Here is a 25635-nt window from a genome sequence, read left to right on the forward strand (position 1 = left end):
ATGTGCCCCCTGTTCGCCCTGATGTCGGGTAAGGGCAAGGACATTACCTGGGACAAGGAGTCCGCCGCCACTTTCATTAAAACGAAAGAAGCCTTGGCATACGCCGTGATGCTATTGCACCCCAGAATGGACGTCCCTACCGCCCTCACAGTGGACACATCCAACACGGCAGACGGTGGGGTTCTGAAGCAACTCATCGAGGGTCGCTGGCAACCCCTGGCGTTTTTCAGCAAACACCTGCGACCACCCGAGCTCAAATACAGTGCTTTCGACCGGGAACTGTTGGCGCTATACGTGGCAATCCGGCATTTCAGGTAGAAGGTAGGCCCTTCACTGCGTTCACAGACCAGAAGCCGCTTACCTTTACGTTCACAAAGGTGTCCGATCCCTGGTCGTCCCACCAGCAGCGCCAGCTGTCCTACATCTCTGAATACACGACAGATGTCCGGCACGTCTCGGGTAAGGACAATGTCGTGGCAGACGCGCTCTCTCGCCCTAACATTCATGCCCTTTCCCAAGGGGTAGACTTTGTGGCACTGGCAGAGGCACAGCAAGCAGATGAGGAGATCCCAAGTTACAGAACCGCAGTCTCCGGTTTGCAGCTCCAGGACCTCCCCGTAGGCCCAGGTGAGAGGACCCTACTCTGTGGCGTTGCCACCGGCCAGTCCCATTCCGTCGTCCCGGCACCTTGGCAGCGACGCATTTTCGACTCCATTCATAACTTAGCGCACCCCTCCTTCAGGACAACCGTCCGGATGGTCTCCAACAGGTTCGTTTGGCACGGACTCCGCAAGCAGGTCAGTGAGTGGGCCAAAACGTGCATGCACTGCCAGACTGCCAAGGTGCAGTGGCACACCAAAGCTCTGCCGCAGCAGTTCCACCCCACCCACCGGCGTTTCGACCACATTCATGTGGATATCGTGGGCCCCCTGCCAGTGTCGTGCAGAGCGCGGCACCTCCTCACTAACGTGGACTGGTTCACAAGATGGCCAGAGGCAATCCCACTCATCAACACCACCTCTGAATCTTGCGTCCAGGCACTGTTCGCCACCTGGGTATCTCGCTTTGGTGTACCGGCCCACATTACCTCCAATAGAGGTGCCCAGTTCATCTCCAGCCTGCGGTCAGCTTTGGCCAGCCTCTTGGGGACACAGCTGCACCACACCACTGCCTACCACCCACAGTCGAAAGGACTAGTGGAGCGTTTCCACCGTCACCTAAAGTCGGCTCTCATGGCCTGTCTGCCAGGAGCTAAATGAGTGGACGAGCTTCCCTGGGTCCTACTCGGCATCCACACGGCGCCCAAAGATGATCTGCACGCCTCATTGGCCGAGTTGGTGTACGGCGCAACCCTGGTCGTCCCCGGGGAGTTCATACCAGCCCCAAGGGGGCAAGAGGAAGAACCCGCAGCAGTCCTGGGCAGACTACGCGAGAGGCTCAGTGACCTGGCCCCCCTACCCACGTTGCAGCATGGGCAGAACCCGACCTGCGTACCCAAAGACCTGCAGAACTGTAAGTTTGTGTTTGTACGAAGGGGCGGGCATCAGCCACCGCTGCAACGGCCCTACGAGGGGCCGTTTACGGTGCTCAGGAACAACGGGTCCACGTTCGTGCTGGACGTTGGGGGGGAGAGAGGAGGTTTTCACGGTGGACCGACTCAAAGTGGCCCATGTGGACTTGGCGAAACTGGTCGAGTTTCCAGCACCGCGGCGCAGAGACCGACCTCCCAAACAGGGTCCGGCCCAGACTGTGGACATTGGGGGGTGTATCGCCGGTTCTGGGGGGGGGGGCTGGGTTATGTGGCGACCCACTTCCTAGCGCACTCAAACCGGCTCACAAATAGCCAGCACGCCGGCACAAAGGCCAGTCCCAAAAGGGCGCCAGGTCTGCTTCACCAACAAAGGGAAAAGCCTTCGTGGGACTGTGAGTACGTGCCTCCTACAGCATCCGCACCCGGGGAGGGTGGGATCAGGGAGGCTTTAAAGCGAGGCCGCGAAGTTCGAATAAAATCTTCTTTAACTGCAGTTTACCGACTCCGTGTCGTTATTTCAGCGCTGCGTGTAGCACACCGCTACAGTATTTTGTTTTCGGACCCTTCAGTTCTCTTCAGCATCTCCAAGCTCCAGGACAGAATTCCATCAGCGTCCCTGATGTACAGAATTCGGCCTCTGGGTGAGGAGAAACCAACATCTTCCTCAACCCAAAGTTCAGTTTTGACTGTGCACGTGCAATCTGTTACTGTGACAGCTTTCTTCATCTTTCAGCTAAAAACCCTGAACATAGTCTAAATTTCTGCAATAACAAAGGGCTAGGTGGACACCCTTGCTCCAGGAGACATCGGCAATGAAACCATACATTCAATTTTTCCACAGTGCATCAGCACACTAGCTTTAAAACCTCGAGCTTTTACCCAGCATTTCAGCAACCTTCATTGTGCTCCTTACTGCAAGTACAGGAGAAATAAACTGCGGTGTCTATGTTTGATTAATAAATATGTTTAATAAAGTCACGAGCATAATCTGAGTTAAGTCTAAGAGGCACTGTACATGTGAGCTTTCAGAGAACCTTTGATAAGCAAAAACATGAGGCACTGTAACAAGATAGGTTCTTGTGTTATCAGTAAAACCTTAATATATCATTGTAGTACTTGGCTATCATACCGTAAATTCTCAGCCAAAGCTTTACATACTGTATACAAATGTGGTCCTAATGAAGGAGATCAGCCAGCACAGGATGACAATCACAGAGGTGACTTTGTGGATAATACAAGACTCACATGATCAGATTGGTACTATCATTGATGAACATCAAATAGCTGATCTATCAGCAGTTGGAAGATTTGTGCAACCAAAGAGTCAGCATTCATGGCACTAATTTGGGGCGTCTGCCCCCCAAAAGCTTCCATACCGTCTGTGAGCAAAGTAATCCGGAAATAAAAAAAATCACATCTGTGTGAAGTCACTTAAGTGTCAAAAAAAAGATCAGTATGAATGTTAGAACAGTCAGGTTTGTTAGGAATGGTCAAGGAAAGGCAAGACGAATGACAACGATTAGAATCCAGTCTTCTGCCTACAATTTCTGCAACAGATGACTCGCTCGCATGTCTTTTTACCTCACAGGAATTGTATCTGTATTTTAAAAGTACGTGTGTTTAGAAATTTGATTGTAATTTGGAAGTCTTCTATGAGACAGAAAAACATGTGAATTTTAAAGTGTGTTTTAAGAATTTTAAACAAACATATCAGTAAAAATAAATGAACTGAGTTGAAACTACTGTTAGCTGGAAGTGTCTCCTTGGTAGGGAGGGGGGACCCTACCACTCAAATAATGGGTATTGGCAGCAAACCATGGCATGGAAGATAAACAGAGAAGTGATCTAGTCTTTGAAGGTGGCTACACTACAACATCCCTTCAGTGAAGGTACCCATTGTTATCCATGTATATGGATCAAGCTTAAGATCTTCATTTGAGCTCAAATTCTTACTGGTCAGCAAACCTCATAGCATCACAAATCAAGGTGGTGACAAAAGGGAGAGTGAAGAGGGAATAAAGTGGGAGAATATGAAGGATGGAAGTTGTGCTATATGTAGAATCTGCCTCGTGTTTCAGGCATCAAGACATGGAACAAGCTTGTGAGATCAACTGCTCCCTTCCTGTCTCTCAACACAATGTCCCAAGTGAGGTGTAAAAATATTGCCTTGTAAAGGATTCGTTACAAACTGCATACATACCTGATTTCATATTTTGACAAATATCTTTCTTCCCAGTCTGTATTTCCACCACCAAAATTCTTCCTGGATGTATTTTCGACACCCTATTTAATTTTATAAATGTAATAATTTTGAAAACCATTCTGAAAAATTTCAAATGATTTAGCCCTAGAAATTTAACCCTGCTACATTGGACAAAAACTTAATCCAAGAATTATTAGTGCAAAATTACAGATTTGGAGTTCACCACATACATTGTTGATCGAGTACATTTCTCAGTCAAGACAATTTTGAAAGCTAATCCAGACTGAAAAACATCTGACGTACTGTATGTTCAATACCCACAGATTTCTAGGATTTATGTTCCTAAAGAACTCCGAACGTGAGGGGAAAAAAAACTATACACGTTTTTCACCCTTTGCAAAGACATTAAAAATGTAAACATAAACAAGGGCACCTGGTCAACGGTTGTGAAAAGTTTGTAGTCAAAAGTTCATCCTGTCTCCATATTTGTATATAGGAAATAGAAACATACAGAATATATCCAACAAATAATGGATACAGCCCAGTCCATCATGGGTAAATTCCTCCCCACCACTGAGCACACCTACACAAAGCACTGTCGCAGGAAAGCAGCATCCATCATCAGGGACCCCCACCACCCACAGCATGCTCTCTTCTCACTGCTGCCAACAAGGAGATGGTACAGGAACCTCAGAACTCGCCCTAATAGGCTTAGGAATAGTTATTATTCCTGAACCATCAAGCTCTTGAACCAAATATAATGGTCGTCTAACTTCACTTGCCCTTATCATTGAGATATTCTCACAGCCTATGGACTCACTTTCAAGGTCTCTTCATCTCATGTTCTCGATATTTATTACTATCTTTTCTTTTGTGTTTGCACAGTTTGTTGTCTTTTGGACACTGGTTGGACACCCAAGCTGGTGCGGTCTTTCATTGATTCTATTATGGATTTATTGAGTATGCCTGTAAGAAAATGAATCTCAGGGTTGCATATGGTGATACATATTTATTTTAATATATCGTTTGAATTTCTAATATAAAAAGTTTCAAAGATTAATTTACATGCATGTATCAGACAATATTATATTGGGGAATCCTTCATAAACCAAACATACAAAAGATTATCTTGGTGCTTATAACCTGTTGCCTCCAAAATGTGAAATCTAACATCAGGATAAGCTCAGAACTTAGGATAAACATCTCTGCAAACCTTGGGCCTTTTCTAATATCCATTCAGTTCAAGTGCCTTACACGACATGGGACATACTGAATGAAAAAGTGTCTTGCACACAAAAACATTCATTGAAAGTTTTAAAAACTCCTGCCTCAACGGTATTTTCAGATGATTCAGATTCTCACCACTTTTTATAAAAACTGATTTTTTTCCTTGCGCCCAACGTCCTACCCCTGCCCAAGTTCTGCACTCATACATGCATGTATGTATTAGAGTCATAGAAAAGCACAACACAGAAACAGGGCTTTTGACCCATCTAATCTATGCCAAGCGATTTAAACTGCCTCCTCCCATCAACCTGCACCCGGACCATAGCCTGCCATTCCCTATCAGCCATGTACCTAACCAAACTTCTCTTAATCAATGAAATCGAGCTTGCATGTCCCACTTGTGCTGGCAGCTCATTCCACACTCTCACCACCCTCCAAGTGAAGGAGTTTCCCCTCATGTTCCCATTAGACCTCACCTTTCACCCTTAACCCATGACCTCTAGTTGTCCTACCCAACTTCAGTGGAAAAAGCCTGCTTGCATTTACCCTATCAATACAACTCAATTTTGTATTCCTCTATCAAATCTCCCCTCAATATTTTACATTCCAAGGAATAAAGTCCTAACCTATTCAGTCTTTCCTTGCAACTCAGGTCCTCCAGACCCAGCAACATACTTGTAACTGTTCTAATCATTCAATCCTTTTCTGAAGCCAGTACATTTTTCTTTGTTCTGATGCTGTAGAATTCTCCTATCCCGTGTTTAACAGGTTCAAGGCTTACACGGCTACAGATTTCCAGTATTTAATGTGGGTTAAGTTACTGATGGAGACGTTCCCTACAAAGCCTCCCAGATGCTGATCAACTACTGTGAAATTCAAAACCGTAAGAAATAATTGGGTCAGTACTCACCTTTAAGAAATTGTTACCTATTTTCTTGCAAGTAGAACACGCCAACTTGTCATGGCTTGATGAAAGACCGGATAACACCAACAATCCAAAAAATACAAACTGGAGACTTTTGCAATCCATTTTATGCATACAATGGAAATTTAAATTCTTAAAAAAAACCGCTTAAAAGACGATTTCGTTAAGTATGCAGAATGTCAATAGAAATTTCAGTGACACTATTTGATTATTGAGCGAACTCAAGAAGAATTTTAGCTTAAAGCGTTAAGCCAGGGCTTCGTTTGCATTGGCTTCCTATGGCTGTTCCGGAGTTGCAAGTCTTCACTGAGAAATGTCGTGCTGGGAGTGGGTCCAGGCCCTTAGCATCAGCTCGTCCCTGCTCTCTGCACTGTTGCCGGGTAACCGTGCCGGACACCCCAGGTTAACCCGACCTCCGGCTGAGTCCGTGCCACCGGCCCGAAGAGCACGCAATCCCGGATATTCTCCAGACCCCGCCTTCCCTGCCGGCCATCCTCCACACCCAATTGGTCCGGCTCGAGGTCCGTCAATGCAGCCGCCAACCAGGGTTCGACACGCCGAGAGCGGTCGCTCACCCACGTGTAGCCCGGCGGACTGAATGGGTGATAATCGTGATCGTTGCGGGCAGACAAGAATCAAGTCGTGATGCATTAATAGCAACAACCTGAAAATTGCACACAAGTGGAGACAAACATCAGCAGTGTGTTGATACCGAAAACAAATCCAAGGATTTAATACAGGGATTAGCAGAGTAACCAGAACAAAGCCAGTTTAATACAGGGAACAACTACACATTAACAGACGAACATACGGCTCTGCATAATTGCATCTAATCAACATCACATACACTCACAAGAAAAACATCAGTCCATGCACACATTCATATGCATAAGCATCCCAAAGTACAGACACATTGATGCAGGAAAACAAAAGATACACAAATCTACATTTACGTAGGTGCGCGTCAATGCGTTATCAGATGCAGAATAAATGCCAGGTAATGGTACCGGGTTGAAAGAATAAAACCTCGGGCTCACTCTCCCTTCCAGCTGTTGGTAGGCGGTGACATCCTGCGCAGTCGCCTATGAACTGGATGTTGTTGGCCGTCATCAAGCCGGCCTCGGATGCTCGTTGGCATGTGCCGTAGAGTTCTTCTCCTCATTTTTTGTTTTACGATGGACTCTTCCTGAATTCCGCTCCAATGACAATTGCAGGGCATCCTGTGGCTTTGCATTAAACCCGCTGAGTGCATGCAGTAGGTTGTGAGATGTGTATTTAATATTGCAGGGCAAGGCTTCAGCGGGCTTGTCTCACTAGCCCCGAGTACTGCCATGGCTGAAAGGAGCCGACTAATGCAAAGGGAACTGTTGCTCCTAGTCCTTGTGGCTTGTATCCACTTGTTGACCTGTCCTTTTACTAAAGTGGAAGAAAGCTTCAACCTGCAAGCCATGCACGACCTCCTGTACCACCGCCTGCACTTGGACAAGGTATCAGTTTTGGTGATCTACCCATTTTTTGGCCACTCCGCTGGTTGCAACTGTGTTACTTCGTGTTTTCGTTCAGTTAGAATTGACTATTTATATCTGTACCAGATACCCGGGTTCAATTCCCCCAGTCTGTAAGAAGTTTGTACGTACCCCCCCCCCTCCCCGTGACTACGTGTTTCTTCCGGTTGCTGCGGTTTCCTCCCATAGTACAAAGACTTACCGGTTGATAGGTTAATTGGTCAAAAAAAGGGGGATAACTAAACTCACTTGCCGATCTATGCAAATGTTCCCACAACCAATGATCTAATTTTAAGGATTCTTTAAAAAGAGGAGAAAACTGCAGATGCTGGAAATCCAAAGCAACACACTCATGCTGGAGGAATTCAGCAGGCCAGACAGCATCTATGGGAAAAAGTAAATAGTCCACGTTTAGAACTGAGACCCTTCATCAGGGCTGGATGGAGGACTTGGGCCTGAAACATTAACTGTTTACTCTTTTCCATAGGTGCTGCCTGGCCTGCTGAGTTCCTCCAACTGTTTGTTTCTGAAGTTCTCTGTATTTCATTATCCCATGTTCTCATCGTTTATCGCTATTTATATGCGCATTTGCACAGTATTGCCTTCTGCATTCTGTCTGATCTTTCATTGATCCTGTTATAGTTATGATTCTTTAGATTTATTGAGTATTCCTGAAGGAAAATTAATCTCAGGGTAGTATATGGTGACATAGCTGTAGAAACATAGAACATAGGTGTAGGAGTAGGCCATTAAGCCCTTTGAGCCTGCACAGCCATTCAGTATGATCGTGGCTGATCATCCAACTCAGAACCCTGTACCTGCTTTCTCTCCTTTAGCCACAAGGGCCATATCTAACTCCCTCTTAAATATAGCCAATGAACCGGCCTCAACCGTTTCCTGTGGCAGAGAATTCCACAGATTCACCACTTTCTGTGTGAATAAGTTTTTCCTCATCTCGCTCCTAAAAGGCTTCCCCTTTATCCATAAACTGTGACCCCTCGTTCTGGACTCCCCCAACAACGGAAACAATTTTCCTGCATCTAGCCTGTCCAATCCCTTTAGAATTTTATACGTTTCAATAAGATCCCTCCTCAATCTTCTAAATCCCAGCTAGTATAAGCCTAATTGATCCAGTCTTTCTTCATAAGAAAGTCCTGCCATCCCAGGAATCAACCTGGTGAACCTTCTTTGTACTCCCTCTATGGTAAGAATGTCTTCCCTCAGATTAGGGGACCAGAACTGCACACAGTACTCCAGCTGTGGTCTCACCAAGGCCTTGTACAACTGCAGTAGAACCTCCCTGCTCCTGTACGCGAATCCTCATGCTATGAATGCCAACATACCATTTGCCTTTTTTACCGCCTACTGTACCTGCATGCCTACTTTCAATGACTGGTGTACAATGACACCCAGGTCTGTACCTTGAAAATAAAATTTACTTTGAACTTTGGCTAGGGTTAAATGGGGGATTGCTGGGTGTCATGGCTCGTAAAGTTGGCAGGGTTTACTCTTATGTTGTATCTCTATAACTAAATAAATTATTGCTGACCAAGATGTGACTGTCATTTCCCCCTCCTCCTCGCATTACAGTACGATCATCACGAATTTCCCGGAGTTGTTCCAAGGACTTTTGTGGGACCGCTTTTTATTTCACTGCTCTCTGCACCAGCTGCTTGTGTCCTCTCGGTTCTCAACGTGTGCAAGTTTCACTCACAACTTCTAGGTATGACTGGCCTAAATTAAGTTGCAGTCTTATTTGGTTTCAAAACTAAGAAGCATGGGGGTGGAGAATCCCACGGTCATTATTTGCATAAAATATATTCAAGAAAAGATTTATTTTTATGTAAATGCCGCATAAAGTATAGCACTCCTACGCAGGTACAGCTGATAGCATGTCATCTGGTGTAAATCGGAGTTACCTTACAATTTTTGGAGTATCACTCCCATATGACTGACAGATTGTCATGTCACCAGGCTGCTAAATTTATTGGTACCTGTCTGGTAGAAGGTACAAGAGCCTCAGGACTTGCACCGCCAGGTTCAAGAACTGTTACTACCCTTCAACCATCAGGTTCTTGAACAAAATGGGATAACTACACTCACTTGCCTACCCATTGAGAAGTTCCCACAAACAATAATCTTACTTTAAGGATTCTTTATTTGGTTATTTATTGCTATTTATTTATATTGGCATTTGCACTGTTTGGCTTCTTCAGCACTCTGGCTGAATGAGGCATTGATCCTGTGGATAGTCAGAGGCTTTTTTCCCAGGGCTGAAATGGCTAGCACAAGAGGGCATAGTTTTACTGTGCTTGGTACAGAGAAGATGACAGGGATAAGTTTTTTACGCAGAGTGGTGAGTGCGTGGAATGGCTGTCGGCAACTGTGGTGGAGGTGAATATGATAGGGTCTTTTAAGAAACTCCCAGACAGGTACATAGAGCTCAGAAAAATAGAGGGCTATGGGTAATCCTAGCTAATTTCTCAGGTAAGGACATGTTCGGCACAGCTTTGTGGGCTGAAGGACCTGTATTTTGCTGTAGGTTTTCTATGTTTCTATGATCTTTCATTGATCATGTTACTATGCTATAGATTTGCTGAGTATGCCCACAGGAAAATTAATCTCATGGTGATGTATATGTACTTTGATAATAACATTTACTGGGAACTTTGGATTTTGCCTGTTTCAGTTAAAACACACAGTATATAGTTCAGTTTATCGTTAAAGTTTATCAGTCATTGCAGTAGTTAACCTTCTTGTCGAGGAGGTCGTCCATTCAATTTGAGAATAGAAATGATTTCATTCATTTTTGGATTGGCTCACAGGGCTGAAATGGTTGCCACAAGAGGACACAGGTTTAAGGTGCTGGGGAGTAGGTACAGAGGAGATGTCAGGGTAAGTTTTTTACTCAGAGAGTGGTGAGTGCATGGAACGGGCTGCCGGCAACAGTGGTGGAGTTAGATATGATAGGGTCTTTTAAGAGGCTTTTAGATAGGTACATGGAGCTTAGTAAAATAGAGGGCTTCTAGGTAAGCCTAGTAATTTCTAAGGTAGGGACGTGTTCGGCACAACTTTGTGCTTTAGGTTTTCTATGCTTCTATTGATGGTTCCAGACCGGTTGAGTATTTTATAGCATTTTCTTCCTGTATTTCAATGTTAAACATTGTTTGGAAGTCATTTAACCACAATATTGGTTTAGCAGAAATGGCATCGTATGCATTATTTTTGTATCAACTGTCTTTGCTTGTGGAAAAACAGCATAATTGTTTGGAAAAATCTACTAACCCAACAGAAATGTAGAGTTTCAAAATTGTATTTATATTTCAATTTAATATAATAGAACACAGAAGTACTGTTTTAGAATTCAAGTTTCAGGAATTATACTTTGTGGAGTCAAATTATATACAGAAGAAACAACAATGTAATTTATATTTTAAGCTGATTTTTTTTTTAAAAAAACTATTTTTCACTGATACAGCTTCTTTGCCTTAAAGTGATAATGCCACTAAATGTACTATTGGAAAACTATAGCTTCATGGGGGTAATTCTATTTAACTAATTTGAGTATTTTGAGGAGGATGACTAGATAAATTTTAGATAAATAAATTTTGGGTGATGGGGGTGGAGATCCATCTCTACCGAAGGAGTTGTGCCGTGGTTTCTCGTGCCCCACAAACGACCAGGAGATGCAGAAGACTCTTCAAGAAGTATTAAACTTTAATTTGCAAATCAAAGCTGAGTTAATCATTGAGCTGGTGACTGATTGCCCACTGATCCTTGTACATAGCATTTTTTATAGCAATCTCCTGGTTTAGTTGCATTAGCATATCCAATTGGTCTACAGTTGCGTATCACAAGTATATCCGCCACCATTGTTTCTACCCATTGACTTAATCATGTTCTAATCTACATCTCTTAGCTACCTCTCGTTAACACACCATTGTCTTCTACATTCTTAAGATTTCATTCTCCTACTAAATTGGATACATGCATAGCAAATAGCAAACTGAAAGCTGACTACATAGTTTTGTTTACACAGCAAACGATGCAACTTTTATACTCCAATATATCCCCCCTTTGACACAGAGAAAGACAAAGAGTCCGCACACAAAAGCCCCAATAAACTCAAGCACTTATTCCCAAATCTCGGGTTAAACTATAATTTTCTGCGCCAAGACCTCAAAGTATTCTCTCCCTGTTACCCTGGGCTGCTGAGCCAAAAACCTGTCCCTTTGTACCTGAGACAGGGGAAAAAACTCAGAAGCCCTTACAATCTACTCCCACACTGTCGATTTGCTCTTGTTCATCCTGCAGGTGTTGTAGGCTGTAATGATACATTTTCGGTGTTTCTTTCTCCACTAAGTTTGCTTCAGTAATTGCCACGAGCATCAGAAATTGTTTGGTTGCGGCCTGCACTATAAGAGACTTGAGACAAGGAAGAAAACAGCACAGCACAAGCGCACAGCTCAACAATACAATACTGACAATTATTGCCATTTTAGTCAGCCATGATCCCCATCCTCCGAGTCTACTTCCTAACCAGTCAAATAACTGATCTCTGAACCCTGCATTCTGTGCGCGTACCTCACACTGTGACAAGACAAAGTCCACTGAAGCCTGTGAATAAGGTGACCAAAAACCATCCTTCTTTATTTTCTTTATCACTTCCCCTCTTGCACAATGGTCAATCCCATGCGCTTCTGAAATCAGAATCGTCAGTAGAGGGGTGGGCGCTACCAACAAACCGTCTTCCATGCTCCACAAGCCTTCCGGGTTCTGCTTGGCCCTCCTTCGTCTCCACATTGTCTGTTCTGCCAAAGTTGCCTTACCTTGTATTTTAATTAGGTCCTCTACCACAGGTTCCGGAGCTAGGCTTACCTGGGGGGCAATGACAGCTGATGTACATCCAGACGTTTTTCTGGCTGCCTCGTCCGCAGCTTGATTTCCCTTTGTTATTACATCATTTCCCTTTTTATGTGCTTGACATTTTACTATAGACAATGCTTTAGGTTTCAGCATGGCTTTTATTAAGTCTAGAATTCGCTGACAATGTTGTATGGAATCTTCACTACTTTTTTTAAAACCTCTCTGTTTCCACACTGCTCTGAACAAATGGCATACTCCATGAGCATATGCCGAATCAGTATAGATGTCTACTTTCTCACCTTCCATCATTTCACACGCAGCTGTCAGGGCTTTGATTTCCACTAGTTGGGCGGAACACGGTTGGGGACAGGACTCCATCCTAATAATCTTATAGCTCGACTGATCCTGCTGCACTACTGAGAACCCTGCATGATTTCCATCATAGTCCCTATAACAAGAGCCATCTCCGAACAGAACCTTTTTAACTGCATCCTCTAGTGGTTCTGACCGTAAATCTGCTCTCAATTTGGCAAATGCCATCGTCTTCCCTACACAATCATGGGGTTCTCCTTCATAGCCCAAAGGGACATAATCGGCTATATTACTGGTAGTGCATCTCTGTATCGTTATATCTGGAAATGTCAATAGCATCTGATACGCTGCTATCCTGGCTGGCCTCAGCACAAATTTCCCTCTTTCCAGCAATTCTGCTACTTTGTGGTGTGTGTACAGAGTCACAGGATAGCCCAGGGTTACAGATGATGCCTTTTCATATGCATAGTACAGCGCCACCCTGATAACAGGGTGGATACCCCTGAGCCACCTCATCTAGTCTCGTACTGTAGTATGCTATCGGCTGCTTTGCTTTTCCTGTGCCTGTCTCTTGTGTTAGAACCGCTGTGACATAACCCTCCTGTCAGTTAGATACATACAAATGAAAAACCTTCTCGTAGTCAGGCAAAGCTAATGCTGGTGCTGACTGCAATTCCTGCTTAATAGTATTGAAAGCTATCTCAGCCTCTCCATTCCACTGTAAGCTGTTCTTCAAATTTGTATGTCCTGCTTCTTCCATTATCTTTCTCAAAGGTGCCACAATCTCAGCATATTCTCCTATCCAATCTGAGCTGTACCCTGCCATTCCCAAAAACGTCATCATCTGCCCTACAGTCTGGGGTTTTGGGGCCTTAGTTATTGCCTCAATCTGATCTGGTGCTATTCACTCCCTTGGATTTTACCCTGCCTAAGTATTCCACTTGCTGCGTGCAAAATTGCAGTTTCTTTTTGGATACTTTATGTCCTCCGTGTGCCAGCTTCTCTAACAGAATTATGGTGTCCTGCTCACACTGTTCCTTACTGTGGGAGCAAATCAACAGGTCATCCACATACTGTAACAATGTACTTTCCAATGGTATGCCCTCTAGGTCTGCCTTCAACACCTGATTAAAAACATGTGGTGAATGTTTAAACCCTTGCGGCATTCTGGTATAGGTATACTGAGCACCTCTGTAAGTAAATGCAAACAGATACTGACACTGGTCGGCTGGAGGAATGCTGAAGAAAGCTGAACACAAATCAATCACTGAAAAGTAACTTGCTTCTGGCGGAACATTAGTCAAAAGCATATGTGGGTTGGGGACTACCGCTGGCCAGTCCTCTACCACATCATTTACCGCTCGCAAATCATGCAACAATCTCCACTTAGATTTATCTGCTTTTAAGACCAGCAGCAACGGGGTATTGCATGGACTGTTCTTTTAAGCACTCCTATTTCATGCAAACCCTGCACTGTCAAAGCTATTCCCTCTTCTGCTTCTGGTCTTAGAGGGTATTGTGGTCTCCTGGGTGGAATTGTTCCTTTTTTCAGCCTTATTTCCACCGGACTAGCTGTTTTTATTTTCCCTACGTCCGTGTCAGGCTGTGACCACAGAATAGATGGCAACTCATCTAACCTTCTATCTTTCTGCTGGCCTCTTTCCTTTCCCAGCAATGGCATGTGTGGTTGGGGAGTTATTTCGACCTCTCTCACAGTCCCTACCATATCTACACTTACCATTATTTTAATGCAATTGTTGCCTTCTGATATCCACACCTTTGGCATGATTTTCCTCCACACTGTTACGGTTTCAGCAGTCTTAACTAAGGGTCCTAAGTCTTTAGGCTGATATCCCTTGTTTACTAACAATGTTACGTGGGGCACAGCCTCCGGTATCCTGTACCATTTTTCTAAAAAGGTGTTCCACTTAACTTGTACAGCTGCCCCTTGCTTTCTAATTATCACAGCCTCCTGTTCCAGCGACTGTTGGGTACATGCCTCCAGGTGCCATCTCTCCTCTAACTCCCTGTTCTGAGTCTCGTCAAAAATCACTGTACAATGTAGCTCAGATTTGGACATTACAGCCTGGGTAATATAGCCTGCAAACCCGTTTTCCATTTTTCCCAGGTTTCCTGAATCTGATCTGCGATGTCTCCTATCCAAAAGACATTAGCCTTCTTGTCTTCTCGCACTATCAATTGAGCCCCTGCTCTTTCCACACTCAGCCCATTTCTGGTGCATTCTAATTTTAATTCCAGTTTCAATAAGGCATCTTTGCCTAACAAATTAATCGGAGCTCCTTTAAATACTAGCACCGGCAAAACAATTCCTTTATTTCCCATCCTGTACTGCACTGGAGTCGTGTACTGTGTCAACTGTGTTTTCCCCGAGAACCCTACCGTCTTAATAAACTTCACTGACATGGCTGTACACAAGTGTACCTGGCTCCAGTGTCTATCATCATTGGTGTCAGTTGCCCTTCTAACATAACCTGAACAATGGGTTCCTCATCTGCCTCCCTTGTTATCATTGGGTAATGTCCCTTCTCATTCGAGTTCTCGGGGCACCCCTAATACCTTGCATAAGGGTTCACAGGTCTGCTTGGGCCTGTGGGGGCTGGTCCTTGGCTAAACTTTAGTTCCTTTATCATCGGTTCCTGCAAGTGTGTGACAGGCCATGGTGTAAATGGACAATCTCTTCTCATGTGACCTGGCTGATTACATCCCCAGCACAACCCTCTACCTGTCTTTCCCTCTGTTTCCTCACTGGTCCCCTTTGCCCATAGCTCCTCTGTCCCCCTCCTTGGGACTTCCAGTCCTTTCTGGGCTGTTTGAAGTTAGTCTGTTCCTGATAGGGCATTTGTGGGAATGCTGCTCCAAAGACGTTGATTATTGGCATGGGGTTTTCCGGCCCTTGTCTTACAGTATGATCGGTTCCTCCATTAAGCAGTGCTTCATCCAGTTCAATGGCTGTACTCGGGCCAGTGGTTGCTGGCAGCATCTTTTTGCTTTTCTGTTTGTAAAGAGGGTTTCTTCTTTTTGTTAACTAGCAGGAATGCTAATTTACTGATAACGAGAATGGTATTCCTTTGTAAACCAAATGGGGATTAATGTTCTTTCTTCTGAGTCTGTAAGCTTTTGTTGACGGGCTTTTGGGCAGATCGGCACGAGGGGGTCGAGAGAGAGGACGCAATGCTCTAAGCTGGGCGAGGATCGGACCCCAAAGGGGGGTCCGAGGCCGGGAGATTCTCCGAGGAGGGGGGGGAATGAAGCTAGATGTGCTTGGTTGACCACTCGGAGAGTCCTGAGCTGTTTGGAGAGTCCGAGGAGTTCGGAGGGTCCTGAGCTGCGAGTCGAGGAGTTCGGAGGGGATCGAATGGTGGCCAGAAGACTTCAGAAATTGAGCTCCAACGGCTGTGCACGAAGTGGTTTGGACTTTGATAAGTTTGGCGCCTTTTCTTTAATTTTCTCTTCATATATACTGTATCGTTATTAATCACTTAGTTATAGTAACCTTTATAAATTGTACTCATTTAATCGCATATGGTGTACTGTCTGTTTTTGGGCAAGGCGGGGACATCACACAGCATCCACACCAGCTGATTACCCAGTTTGGCGGGCCCGAAGGCTGCTCCCCCAGACGAGAATGAGCTGAGCGAGCCTGAGGCGACACAGGGGGTTACATTGTGGGGTGCTCGTCCGGGGTTGATTTCTGTGGAAGCTGTGTGATCACCCTCTTTAAATTGTGTCTGCGGCGGAGAGCTGGTGTGCCTTTGTGGGTGTGCGATTGCTGGTTATCGCGGTGTGTGTGTTGGGTGGGGTGGTTGCTGTTGGCTGACGAAATGGTGGTGGGACCATGGGTTGTCCGTACTGTTTGGAGATTGAGGAGTGACAGGTTGGGATGTTTCAGCAGTGGTGAGCTCCGCCCAGTTATTGGAATAATGTCCAGCCCTAAAGGGGCGGAGGCGTGGGCGGAGCGGACCCCTCAGTTGTTGGGTGAGTGGCAGTGCTTGGCTGAGGAAAAGCGACAGGGACGGGTTGAAAGTTTGAGTAGGCGGGCTGGTGACTTTGTTAGAACTGTCAGGCGCAATTACCTCGAAGTGACCGCTGCCAGTTCTGGGAAAGTGTGGGATAATGCGTGTGGTTCGACTGGAAGTCAAATGCCGCAGCTGGGGGGCTTATCATATCCGTGGCAGGAGATTGGTGGAAAGTTTTTAGGGTATCCCTTTTTGCCTAGGGGGGCAGATAAATTGCTTGTGGTGCCAAGCGGATCTGTCAAGGGGATCAGTTGTTCCGTTGATTCGAGAGGTGTCGGGAAACTTAGAGGAGGCCCAGTGGGGGAACGGCTTGGGGTCTCTGGGGGAGCACGTTCCCAGCAATGTACCAAGGAACTCCCGAAAGGAGCAGACCCTATTCCTGAAGGCTTAGAGGGGCCATGCGCACAGGTGTTGTTACGGATGGATGGAAGTCAAGTTAAAGCCATCCTCGGCACCGGGGCGCCGGTGAAGTTGCTGTACAGTTTGTTTTATAACCGTTATTGGAAGCATTTACCCTTGGCGACATTGAGGACACTGGAGATTCGGGGTACCAGTGCCGGTGATTATCCAGACAACGGTTGTTGGTCAGTGAAAATGGAGTTCTTAGAGGCAAATGTGGAGGAGACTGAGGTTCATGAATCGTTAATGCTGATGTGTCCGGACCCTGTTGAGATGGGCAGCGTTTCTGTTCTAGAGAGAACCAAAATCCTGCTGGTGCGCTTGGGAGCCTGCCCAGAGGAGGCGGGTGAGCGCTGTTTGGAGGCATTGTCGATGCACCCAGGGTTTCGAGCTGCTTGTGCGGACGTGTGTAGCAGCATTGGGCTGATAACGAATTCAAACAAGAGCCAGTGGTGGTACAGCCTGGGGGAAGTATCTGATGGTGAGACCCTCTTCGTGGACGCTGCGAAATACCACAAGGGAGGGGAGTTGACTGCTGAAGACACCTCGGAGAGAGAGAGGTTGCGGCGACCGGCCCCTACAGCCGTGAAAGATGTAGGCAGCGTGTGTATGGATTATATTGCGTTGAAGAGGCGCACTGTCAGTGACCCTGAAGGCCAGAGAGGCGATGGCCTGTCTGAGTGGTGTGAAGTGGTTTAAGGTGCTGGATCTGAGGAGTGGATGTTGCCAGATCCCGATGAGTGGGGCCAACAAGGAGAAGACGGCCGTTATAAATTCCCTAGAAGTCTTCGGGTCCGAAAAGATGCCACAGGGCATATCTGGAGCCCTTGCAACCTTCCTGTGGGGCAGGTGGAAGACCATAGGGGATGTGGAGGCGTTTGGAGTTTTGGTGTATGTGGATGATCTATTGGTATTTGGATTTGCCTCAGGAGAATATGAAGTGAGGTTGTTGCAGGAGCAGCTGAGAACTACCGAGTTAAAGTGTTTTCGGGACACGTGCCAGGGCTGGCGAAGGTCGCAGCTCATGAGAGACTGTCTCTACGGAATCAAGTTTGAAATGAAGACGGAGAGACTGGAGAAAGTGATCTGGAACCATTCGGAAGACTTACAAGTTGGAGAGAATGAAGAAAGTTGTCTGACTGAGGGTAATAGCAAACTGAGAACCCGGAGAGGGGAGTTTGCGGAGGTGAAGAAATTACAGATGAATCTCAGAAGAGAGAAGCGGAAGCTTGAAGGGAACCTGAAGATGACCATCGACAGTTCAAATGAAGTGCAAAACCTGAAAGTTGATCTGGAAGAAGTCATGAGGAAGAAAAAGCTGGAGAGAAGTGCAGTGAATACTGAACATGAGTCTGAAGAGACTGCCGGAGCAGTGCAGGCCATGTGTTTCCGTTTGGAGAAGATCAAACAGCAACTACCGATCACAGGAATGAGGAAGAATACAGATTCGATGGATGATGTGCTGGATATGTGGTACATGCTGCCTTTTGCTGACTTTCCCTCGATTGAGGAAGAGACCTTTGGCCCTTCTCCCATTGAGTCAGGTGTAGCGGGGAGGGTTAGCTGTGTGCAGTGTGGGACATGAGTGAGAGGTTGAGAGAGGAGTTGGTAGTGGGCCCAAGGTATCCCCAGTTGTGTTTAGGTGAGGGGGTACGGAGGTCTCAGAAGGGTTAGGGAACTCCCAGATAGTTGGCCCAAGTAGTGCCTGAAAAACAGGGCGTGATGGTTACTGTGTGGGGAGAAGATGTCACTGTTTGTGCTTGGGTTACGGTGTGTTGGCAGGAAAGGTGGCGAGTTATTTAGTAGTCATGAGGACATGACTTTTATTTGGTGGAGGGAGAGTGTAAAGAGGGTTTCTTCTTTTTGTTAACTAGCAGGAATGCTAATTTACTGATAACGAGAATGGTATTCCTTTGTAAACCAAATGTTCTTTCTTCTGAGTCTGTAAGCTTTTGTTGACGGGCTTTTGGGCAGATCGGCACGAGGGGGTCGAGAGAGAGGACGCAATGCTCTGAGCTGGGCGAGGATCGGACCCCAAAGGGGGGTCCGAGGCCGGGAGATTCTCCGAGGGGGGGGGGGAATGAAGCTAGATGTGCTTGGTTGACCACTCGGAGAGTCCTGAGCTGTTTGGAGAGTCCGAGGAGTTCGGAGGGTCCTGAGCTGCGAGTCGAGGAGTTCGGAGGGGATCGAATGGTGGCCAGAAGACTTCAGAAATTGAGCTCCAACGGCTGTGCACGAAGTGGTTTGGACTTTGATAAGTTTGGTGCCTTTTCTTTAATTTTCTCTTCATATATGCTGTATCGTTATTAATCACTTAGTTATAGTAACCTTTATAAATTGTACTCATTTAATCGCATATGGTGTACTGTCTGTTTTTGGGCGAGGCGGGGACATCACACTGCATCCACACCAGCTGATTACCCAGTTTGGCGGGCCCGAAGGCTGCTCCCCCTAGACGAGAATGAGCTGAGCGAGCCTGAGGCGACCCAGGGGGTTACATGTTTTTCCTTCTTTTTGAGTTCTTTGAGCTGCATTTGTATCAACTTTCTTTGGTCCTCTTCCTGCTGCTCAGCCAACCTTTGTTTGTCTTTCCGGTATTTCTCAACTGCATGGACTACATGGTCTCTAAATTCTTGTGGGGTCATTGACGTCTGCCCAACCACTTCCTCCAGTTTGGATTTTACTTGTGGAGGCATTGCATCCAAAATGCACAGTGTGGTGATAAATAAGCTATTTTCCACCTCTTGCTCAGTCTCCAGTCTCCACCTTTTCAACTGGTTTTCTACGTAGGCTGCTGGGTTTTCAGTGTCTCCCAGTGGATTCCCCCTTTAAGGCTTTGGGGTCCACTTTGGGTGGATAAAGCTTCCTGAGGGACTGCCATACCCTCTGCCTCACTCTGTCAAACCCGTCTCCATCAGTTCTTGGGTCGTTCGAGTTTACTATGCCAGCCATTTCCATTAGTTCGTTAAATTTGGAGGTTCCCATCAACCTTATCAACAGTGCCTTCAAATATCCCAAAGCCAATAATCATCCCGCTGTTTCTTCTTCAAAGGCTCTAATCCATTTCCCTTCTCCTTCATGTAGATTGGGCAGTGTTTTTCAGCCCTTCTAGGTCCTGGGATCCCCAAGGGATATACTGCACTTGTCCTGATCCTTTAACTAACAACGGCATCATTCTTCCTCCTTCTTCCCACCTGCCCTGGCTCTCCTCCTCGCCTGACTCCCCATCTGTCTCAAGGTATGTCTTTACTGCCTCCCACACAAATTTCTCCGGGGTCCTCTTCTTCCCTCAGTCTCCCTGTGGAGTCCTTCCTTTCTGTCCTCATTCAATACTTGGTTGGCCCCTGGAGTACTATTCACATCTCCTCTGGCAATTCCCTCTCAGTAACTTAGCTAGCGCTCTCTCTCTCTCTCTCTCTCTACTTCCGCAAGTCACTTCCCTACCGCCTCCTTCTGCTCTTCTAGGCTTCTGCCTCCTACCTCTTCCCCACAAATTCTCGCATCCTCTCTCTCTCCACTTAACTCTTGCTCCTCCAATGAATCACCTTCTCTTTCTTCCTGTCCGTGTCTGTACACTTGTGGCAGGGACTCCTCATGATCCTCACTCGTGCTCGATTCCCTTCTCTCTTGTGTTTCTCCAAGACTCTCATCTCCTATCTTTTTTCCACTTCTTCTTGAATGCCTCATCTCTTCCTGCCCTGAGGAGCCACTTTCTTTTCTAGCCTGTTTATTTCTACGGTATAACCCAGGGGTCGGCAACGTTTACCACTGAAAGAGCCAATATGGACCCATTTCCCACAGAAAAGAAAACACTGGGAGCCACAAAACCCGTTTGACATTTAAAATGAAATAACACTGCATACAACGGTTTTTTTTGCCTTTATGCTATGTATAAACAAACTATAATGTGTTGCATTTATGAAATTGATTAACTCCTGCAGAGAAAACGAAATTACATTTCTGCATGCAACAAAAACATTTTGAACTCCGAGAAAAAGACGTTGGGCTGAAGGTTACTCCATAGTTAGCCTACCTTGGATCGAAGAATTAAAAGAAAGCGCGCACTGGCGGGTGTCAGGCATTGGAGTGGTGATGTATATTAATAGCGATAAAAAAACGCGTTGTAGCGGTGTGCTACATGCAGCGCTAAAATAACGAGACTGCAGTCAAAGATAACTTTATTCGAACTAAACAGCCTTGCTTTAAAGCCTCCCTCAACCCGTCCCCGTGGGCGCGGATGCTCCAAAAGAAACATACTCACAAACCCCCGTAGGCTATCTCCCTTAGCCAGAACGCTGGCTAATTGTGAGCCGGTTCGGATGTGCCAGGAAATGGGGTCTCCACAACGTTTTATTTAGATTGTACAAGATCACCATAATCTTCAAATTTCGAATTACATTTCAAAAACTAACAAACCACGGGGAGCCGCAGCGGGTTGCCGACCCCTGGTATAACCGATACTCCTCATACTCCTTTTCCTCTCTCAAGTATTTCATCCATTCAATCTCTTCTTTCATTTCTCTCTTTGCCTGTTCCACCTTTATCCTTTCTGCCTGTATCTCCTTCCATATTGTCGCTTTTTCCTTCTCGTATTGTCTTTTTTCCTCCTCGTTATCCCAAACTTGTACTTCTCCCTGCATGTTTACTGTTCCCGTCAGTAGGGGGCACTGCGTAGGGGTTCCTTCCTCATTATAGGGAGGAGGCTTTACTGTTTCTTTCACGTCCGGGTACAGAGCTGAAGCTAGCTTCTCACCGTACCTTCCTTTCTCTCTTAACAGGCTGTTTTTCCAGCACCTTAGTATTGTAATATTGTAATCAATATTCTACCTGTCCTCCTCAGCCTTTCTCCCTCCGTTCTGAAGAGTTTTAGCATTTCCATTTCTCGTTCTCTTTTTTGCCCTCTTTTCTTAGATTTATCTTTTGGTGTGTAATTTTTAATTAGTGCCTCCATTTCTTCACACAAGCTTACATCAAACGTTCCTTCTCTTGGCCTTTTTGTGACCAGGTTTTTGGTTCTCTTTTCCCATTTCTCTGAAGTTTTTGTGATCTCATATTTATTTACCGGGATTTTTTGCTCAGAATCTCTACTGCCGTTCCTTTACCTGTCATGTTGTTCTCTCTTTTTAAGGTATTTCAAAGATTCACAGTTCGTTTACTGGATAATATTATTTACTCTAATTCTATGCCTAGTCTATTGTCTATCTACCAGCGCTTTAAACTATATATTGGACTGTCCTTGTTTCCTATTCTGTTCTGCCCGTACAGACCTCTATTCAGAGTGGTATCCACAGAACTTTTCTCTTTGCACCTCATCTATTCAGACCCTTATCTCTTAAGGCCGTATCCATGAGGATTTTCTCTATTTTTCCTTTCCCTGCCCGTTCAGACCTTAGTTTTATACGAAGCAGTATCCAGAGGGATTTTCTCTATTTTCCCTTTCCCTGCCCGTTCAGACCTTCGTTTCATACGAAGCGGTATCCACGGGGATTTTCTCTTTGCACCTCGTCTATTCAGACCCTTATCTCTTAAGGCAGTATTCTCAAGGATTTTCTCTATTTTCCCTTTCCCTGCCCGTTCAGACCTTTGTTTCATACGAAGCGGTATCCTCAGGGACTTACCAACACCACATGGAATTTTTCTTCACTTAACTTCTTATTAGCTTATTTGTACTTACCCTCACTGCAGTGTTCTTGATCAATCCTCTGAGTCTCCTATTAACCCCCAATTCTGCCAGATTCTTTGGACCGGAGAGACCCTTCGGCAGTGGTTCCACACTTCTGAGACTCCCAAGACCTCCCCAAAACCAACAGAATTCTTAGTCCAAATTGTCGGAAAAAGCGCTTACTTTTTGTTTGGGTGCACCCTTAATTCTGTTAGCCTTGTGTGGATCCCTAGAGGACTGGGAAGCGTCCCCAATTTGTCATTTCCTTTCCACGGGTCTCTTTCCGGTCCTGTCACGGTCGCCAATTTTGTCGTGGTATCTCATGCCCCACAAACGACCAGGAGACACAGAAGATTATTCAAGAAGTATTAAACTTTAATTTGCAAATCAAAGCTGAGTCAGTCATTGAGCTAGTCGCTGATTGCCCACTGATCCTTGTACATAGCATTTTTTATAGCAATCTCCTGGTTTAGTTGTATTAGCATATCCAATCAGTCTATAGTTGCTTATCACACGTACATCTACCACTATTGTTTCTACCCATTGACTTAATCATGTTCTAATCTACATCTTTTAGCCACCTCTCATTAACATACCATTGTCTTCTACATTCTTAAGATTTCATTCTTCTACTAAATTGGATACATGCATAGTGTTATGAATGAAACCCCAGCTCTGAGGGGCCAAAGGGTGCGGGGTAGCCCCCTCCTTTGCGACAATCGCAAGAGCATTATTGGGTTGGGTCAGAGGACCCAGAAAATGAGAGAGAGATACATGGCCATTGTCTCCTGGAGACAACATTTGTGGATTGGGGACTATGCTATGTGCAAGCCCTCGGGGAAAGTGGGCTGGTTGAGAGAGGGATTGCATCATCCCAACCTGATTGACACCTGAGACCCCCTGAGGAAGTATAAAAGAGGGACTGGGGGGAACACCCCCTTCAGGCGCACCAGAAGAAATGCTAGCGATCCCGTAATAGCGGGAAGCCATTTGAAGGAAGCCACGTGCGTTCGGTTCCCTTGCCTGGGGGCTGGTGGCTGGTACCATGGAAAACAACTTGGAACTAACAACGGGGAACCAACTCCCCCGACTCAACGACTCATAAACGACCCGGGCAAGTTTCAAACTGTCTCTATTAAACCCAAAGAGCTGCAGCTTGAAAGGACAGTGACTTTTATCTTTCCATCGGACAATACAATATCCCCTAGACCGGGGGTCGGCAACCCGCGGCTCCGGAGCCACATGTGGCTCTTTTACGTCTGTGCTGCGGCTCCCTGTTGCTTTGGGAAATAATTGGTTGTGGCGACCCTTTTCCTGGCACATCCGAACCGACTCACAATTAGATAGCCTACGGGGGTTTGCGAGCACAGAGCTTTGGAGCCTCTGCGCCATGGGGGGCAGGTTGAGGGAGGCTTAAAAGTGAGGCTGAAGATTTCGAATAAAGTTTTTTCCTTCGACTGCAGTTACCGACTCCGTGTCGTAATTTTAGCGCTGCGTGTAGCACACCGCTACATGGTCAGTATTTAATTAAAATGTATTTTATGTTAGTTTGTTAGTTTTTGAAATGTAAATCTAAATTTGAAAATTATGGTGATCTTGTACAATCTAAATAAGACGTTGTGGCGACCCATTTCCTGACACATCCGAACCGGCTCACAATCAGCCAGCGTTCAGGCTAAGGGAGATAGCCTACGGGGGTTTGTGAGTACGTGTCTTTTGCAGCATCCGCGCCCATGGGGGGTGGGTTGAGGGAGGCTTAAAAGCAAGGCTGTTTAGTTCGAATAAAGCTATCTTTGACTGCAGTTTACTGACTGCGTGTAGCACACCGCTACAACGTGTTTCTATCGCTGGCTGTCCAGAGGGGAGGTGCTGAAACACTTTGTCGCATGTCTGGAAGAAGTGAAAACTTTCCTGGGCAGCAAAGGGCTCACCTTTCCTGAGCTGGAACAGCCAGAGTGGCTGGAAAAGCTACACTTCATGGTAGACATGACAGCGCACCTGAACACGCTGAACACAGCTCTTCAACGGGGTAAGGACGTACAGCCCTGCACATGTTGGAGGATGTTTTGGCATTCGAGCGCAAGTTGACGTTGCTTGCCAGAGATTTACAGAAAGGCACATTGTCTCATTTCCCCAATTTGAGAGAGTTCAAACAAGGTCACGACATGATAAATTTGGAGTATTTACATTCTGCAATCATCGCAATGCAAACATCGTTTGGGAAACGCTTCTGTGAGTTCAGAGAGGAAAAAAACACATTATCCTTCCCGGTCACTCCCCTAAGCATCGATCCATCCCTACTGAATACGACTGCATTGTCAGGTGTGAGTCAACCTGAACAAGTATGATAAATATTTTAATTGCTTATTATTTTACGTATATTCATATGTTTTCATTGTTCAGTGAAATAGTCCTTTTATTTTTCAGGTTGACAGCTGGCTGACGTTATTTTTGCTGCTGGCGGCAAATTTAAGTTCAGCGTTTTTCATAAATACAAGGAGGACTCAAATAGACATTGAGTATTTTACTTAAAAGTAACCTTCAACCCAACGTCTTTTTTTTCGGAGCTCAAAATGTTTTTGTTGCATGCAGAAATGTAATTTCATTTTCTCTGCAGGAGTTCATCAATTTCATAAATGCAACACATTATAGTTTGTTTATACATAGCATAAAGGCAAAACAAAACGTTGTATGCAGTGTTATTTCATTTTAAATGTCAAACGGGTTTTGCGGCTCCCAGTGTTTTCTTTTCTGTGGGAAACGGGTCCAAGTGGCTCTTTCAGTGGTAAAGGTTGCTGACCCCTGCCCTAGACAGACGATAGAGCTATTGCTTAATTGATAATGATTATTATACCCACGTTTTTAGATTGAGTATTGACGACGTATTTTATCTGAATGTCTGTATTAATCTTATTTTTGTGCCCTGTTATAAATAAAGACTTTTAAAAATAGTACCATCAGACTTCAA

At 45.5% G+C, this 25635-nt stretch overlaps 2 protein-coding genes across 2 annotated transcripts in view; one reads left to right on the forward strand and one right to left on the reverse strand.

The window, feature by feature from the left end:
* Positions 1 to 6955, reverse strand: part of creld2 (cysteine-rich with EGF-like domains 2) — a 38837-nt gene extending 31882 nt beyond the window's left edge. Inside the window, exons 1-3 of the mRNA XM_059987452.1 lie at positions 6894 to 6955; positions 5872 to 6550; positions 3732 to 3814 (exon numbers count right to left, since the gene is read on the reverse strand). Coding sequence (XP_059843435.1) covers positions 3732 to 3814; positions 5872 to 6000 — 212 coding nt within the window. The 5' untranslated portion in view covers positions 6001 to 6550; positions 6894 to 6955. The remainder of the gene's footprint in view (positions 1 to 3731; positions 3815 to 5871; positions 6551 to 6893) is intronic.
* Positions 6956 to 6993: 38 nt separating this feature from the next.
* alg12 (ALG12 alpha-1,6-mannosyltransferase) overlaps positions 6994 to 25635 on the forward strand; it is a 45888-nt gene continuing 27246 nt past the window's right edge. The window contains exons 1-2 of the mRNA XM_059987451.1: positions 6994 to 7373; positions 8982 to 9114. Of these exons, the coding sequence (XP_059843434.1) occupies positions 7218 to 7373; positions 8982 to 9114 (289 nt within the window). The 5' untranslated portion in view covers positions 6994 to 7217. The remainder of the gene's footprint in view (positions 7374 to 8981; positions 9115 to 25635) is intronic.

The sequence above is a fragment of the Hypanus sabinus genome, chromosome 13 (genome assembly GCF_030144855.1).
Source record: "Hypanus sabinus isolate sHypSab1 chromosome 13, sHypSab1.hap1, whole genome shotgun sequence".
NCBI lineage: Eukaryota > Metazoa > Chordata > Chondrichthyes > Myliobatiformes > Dasyatidae > Hypanus > Hypanus sabinus.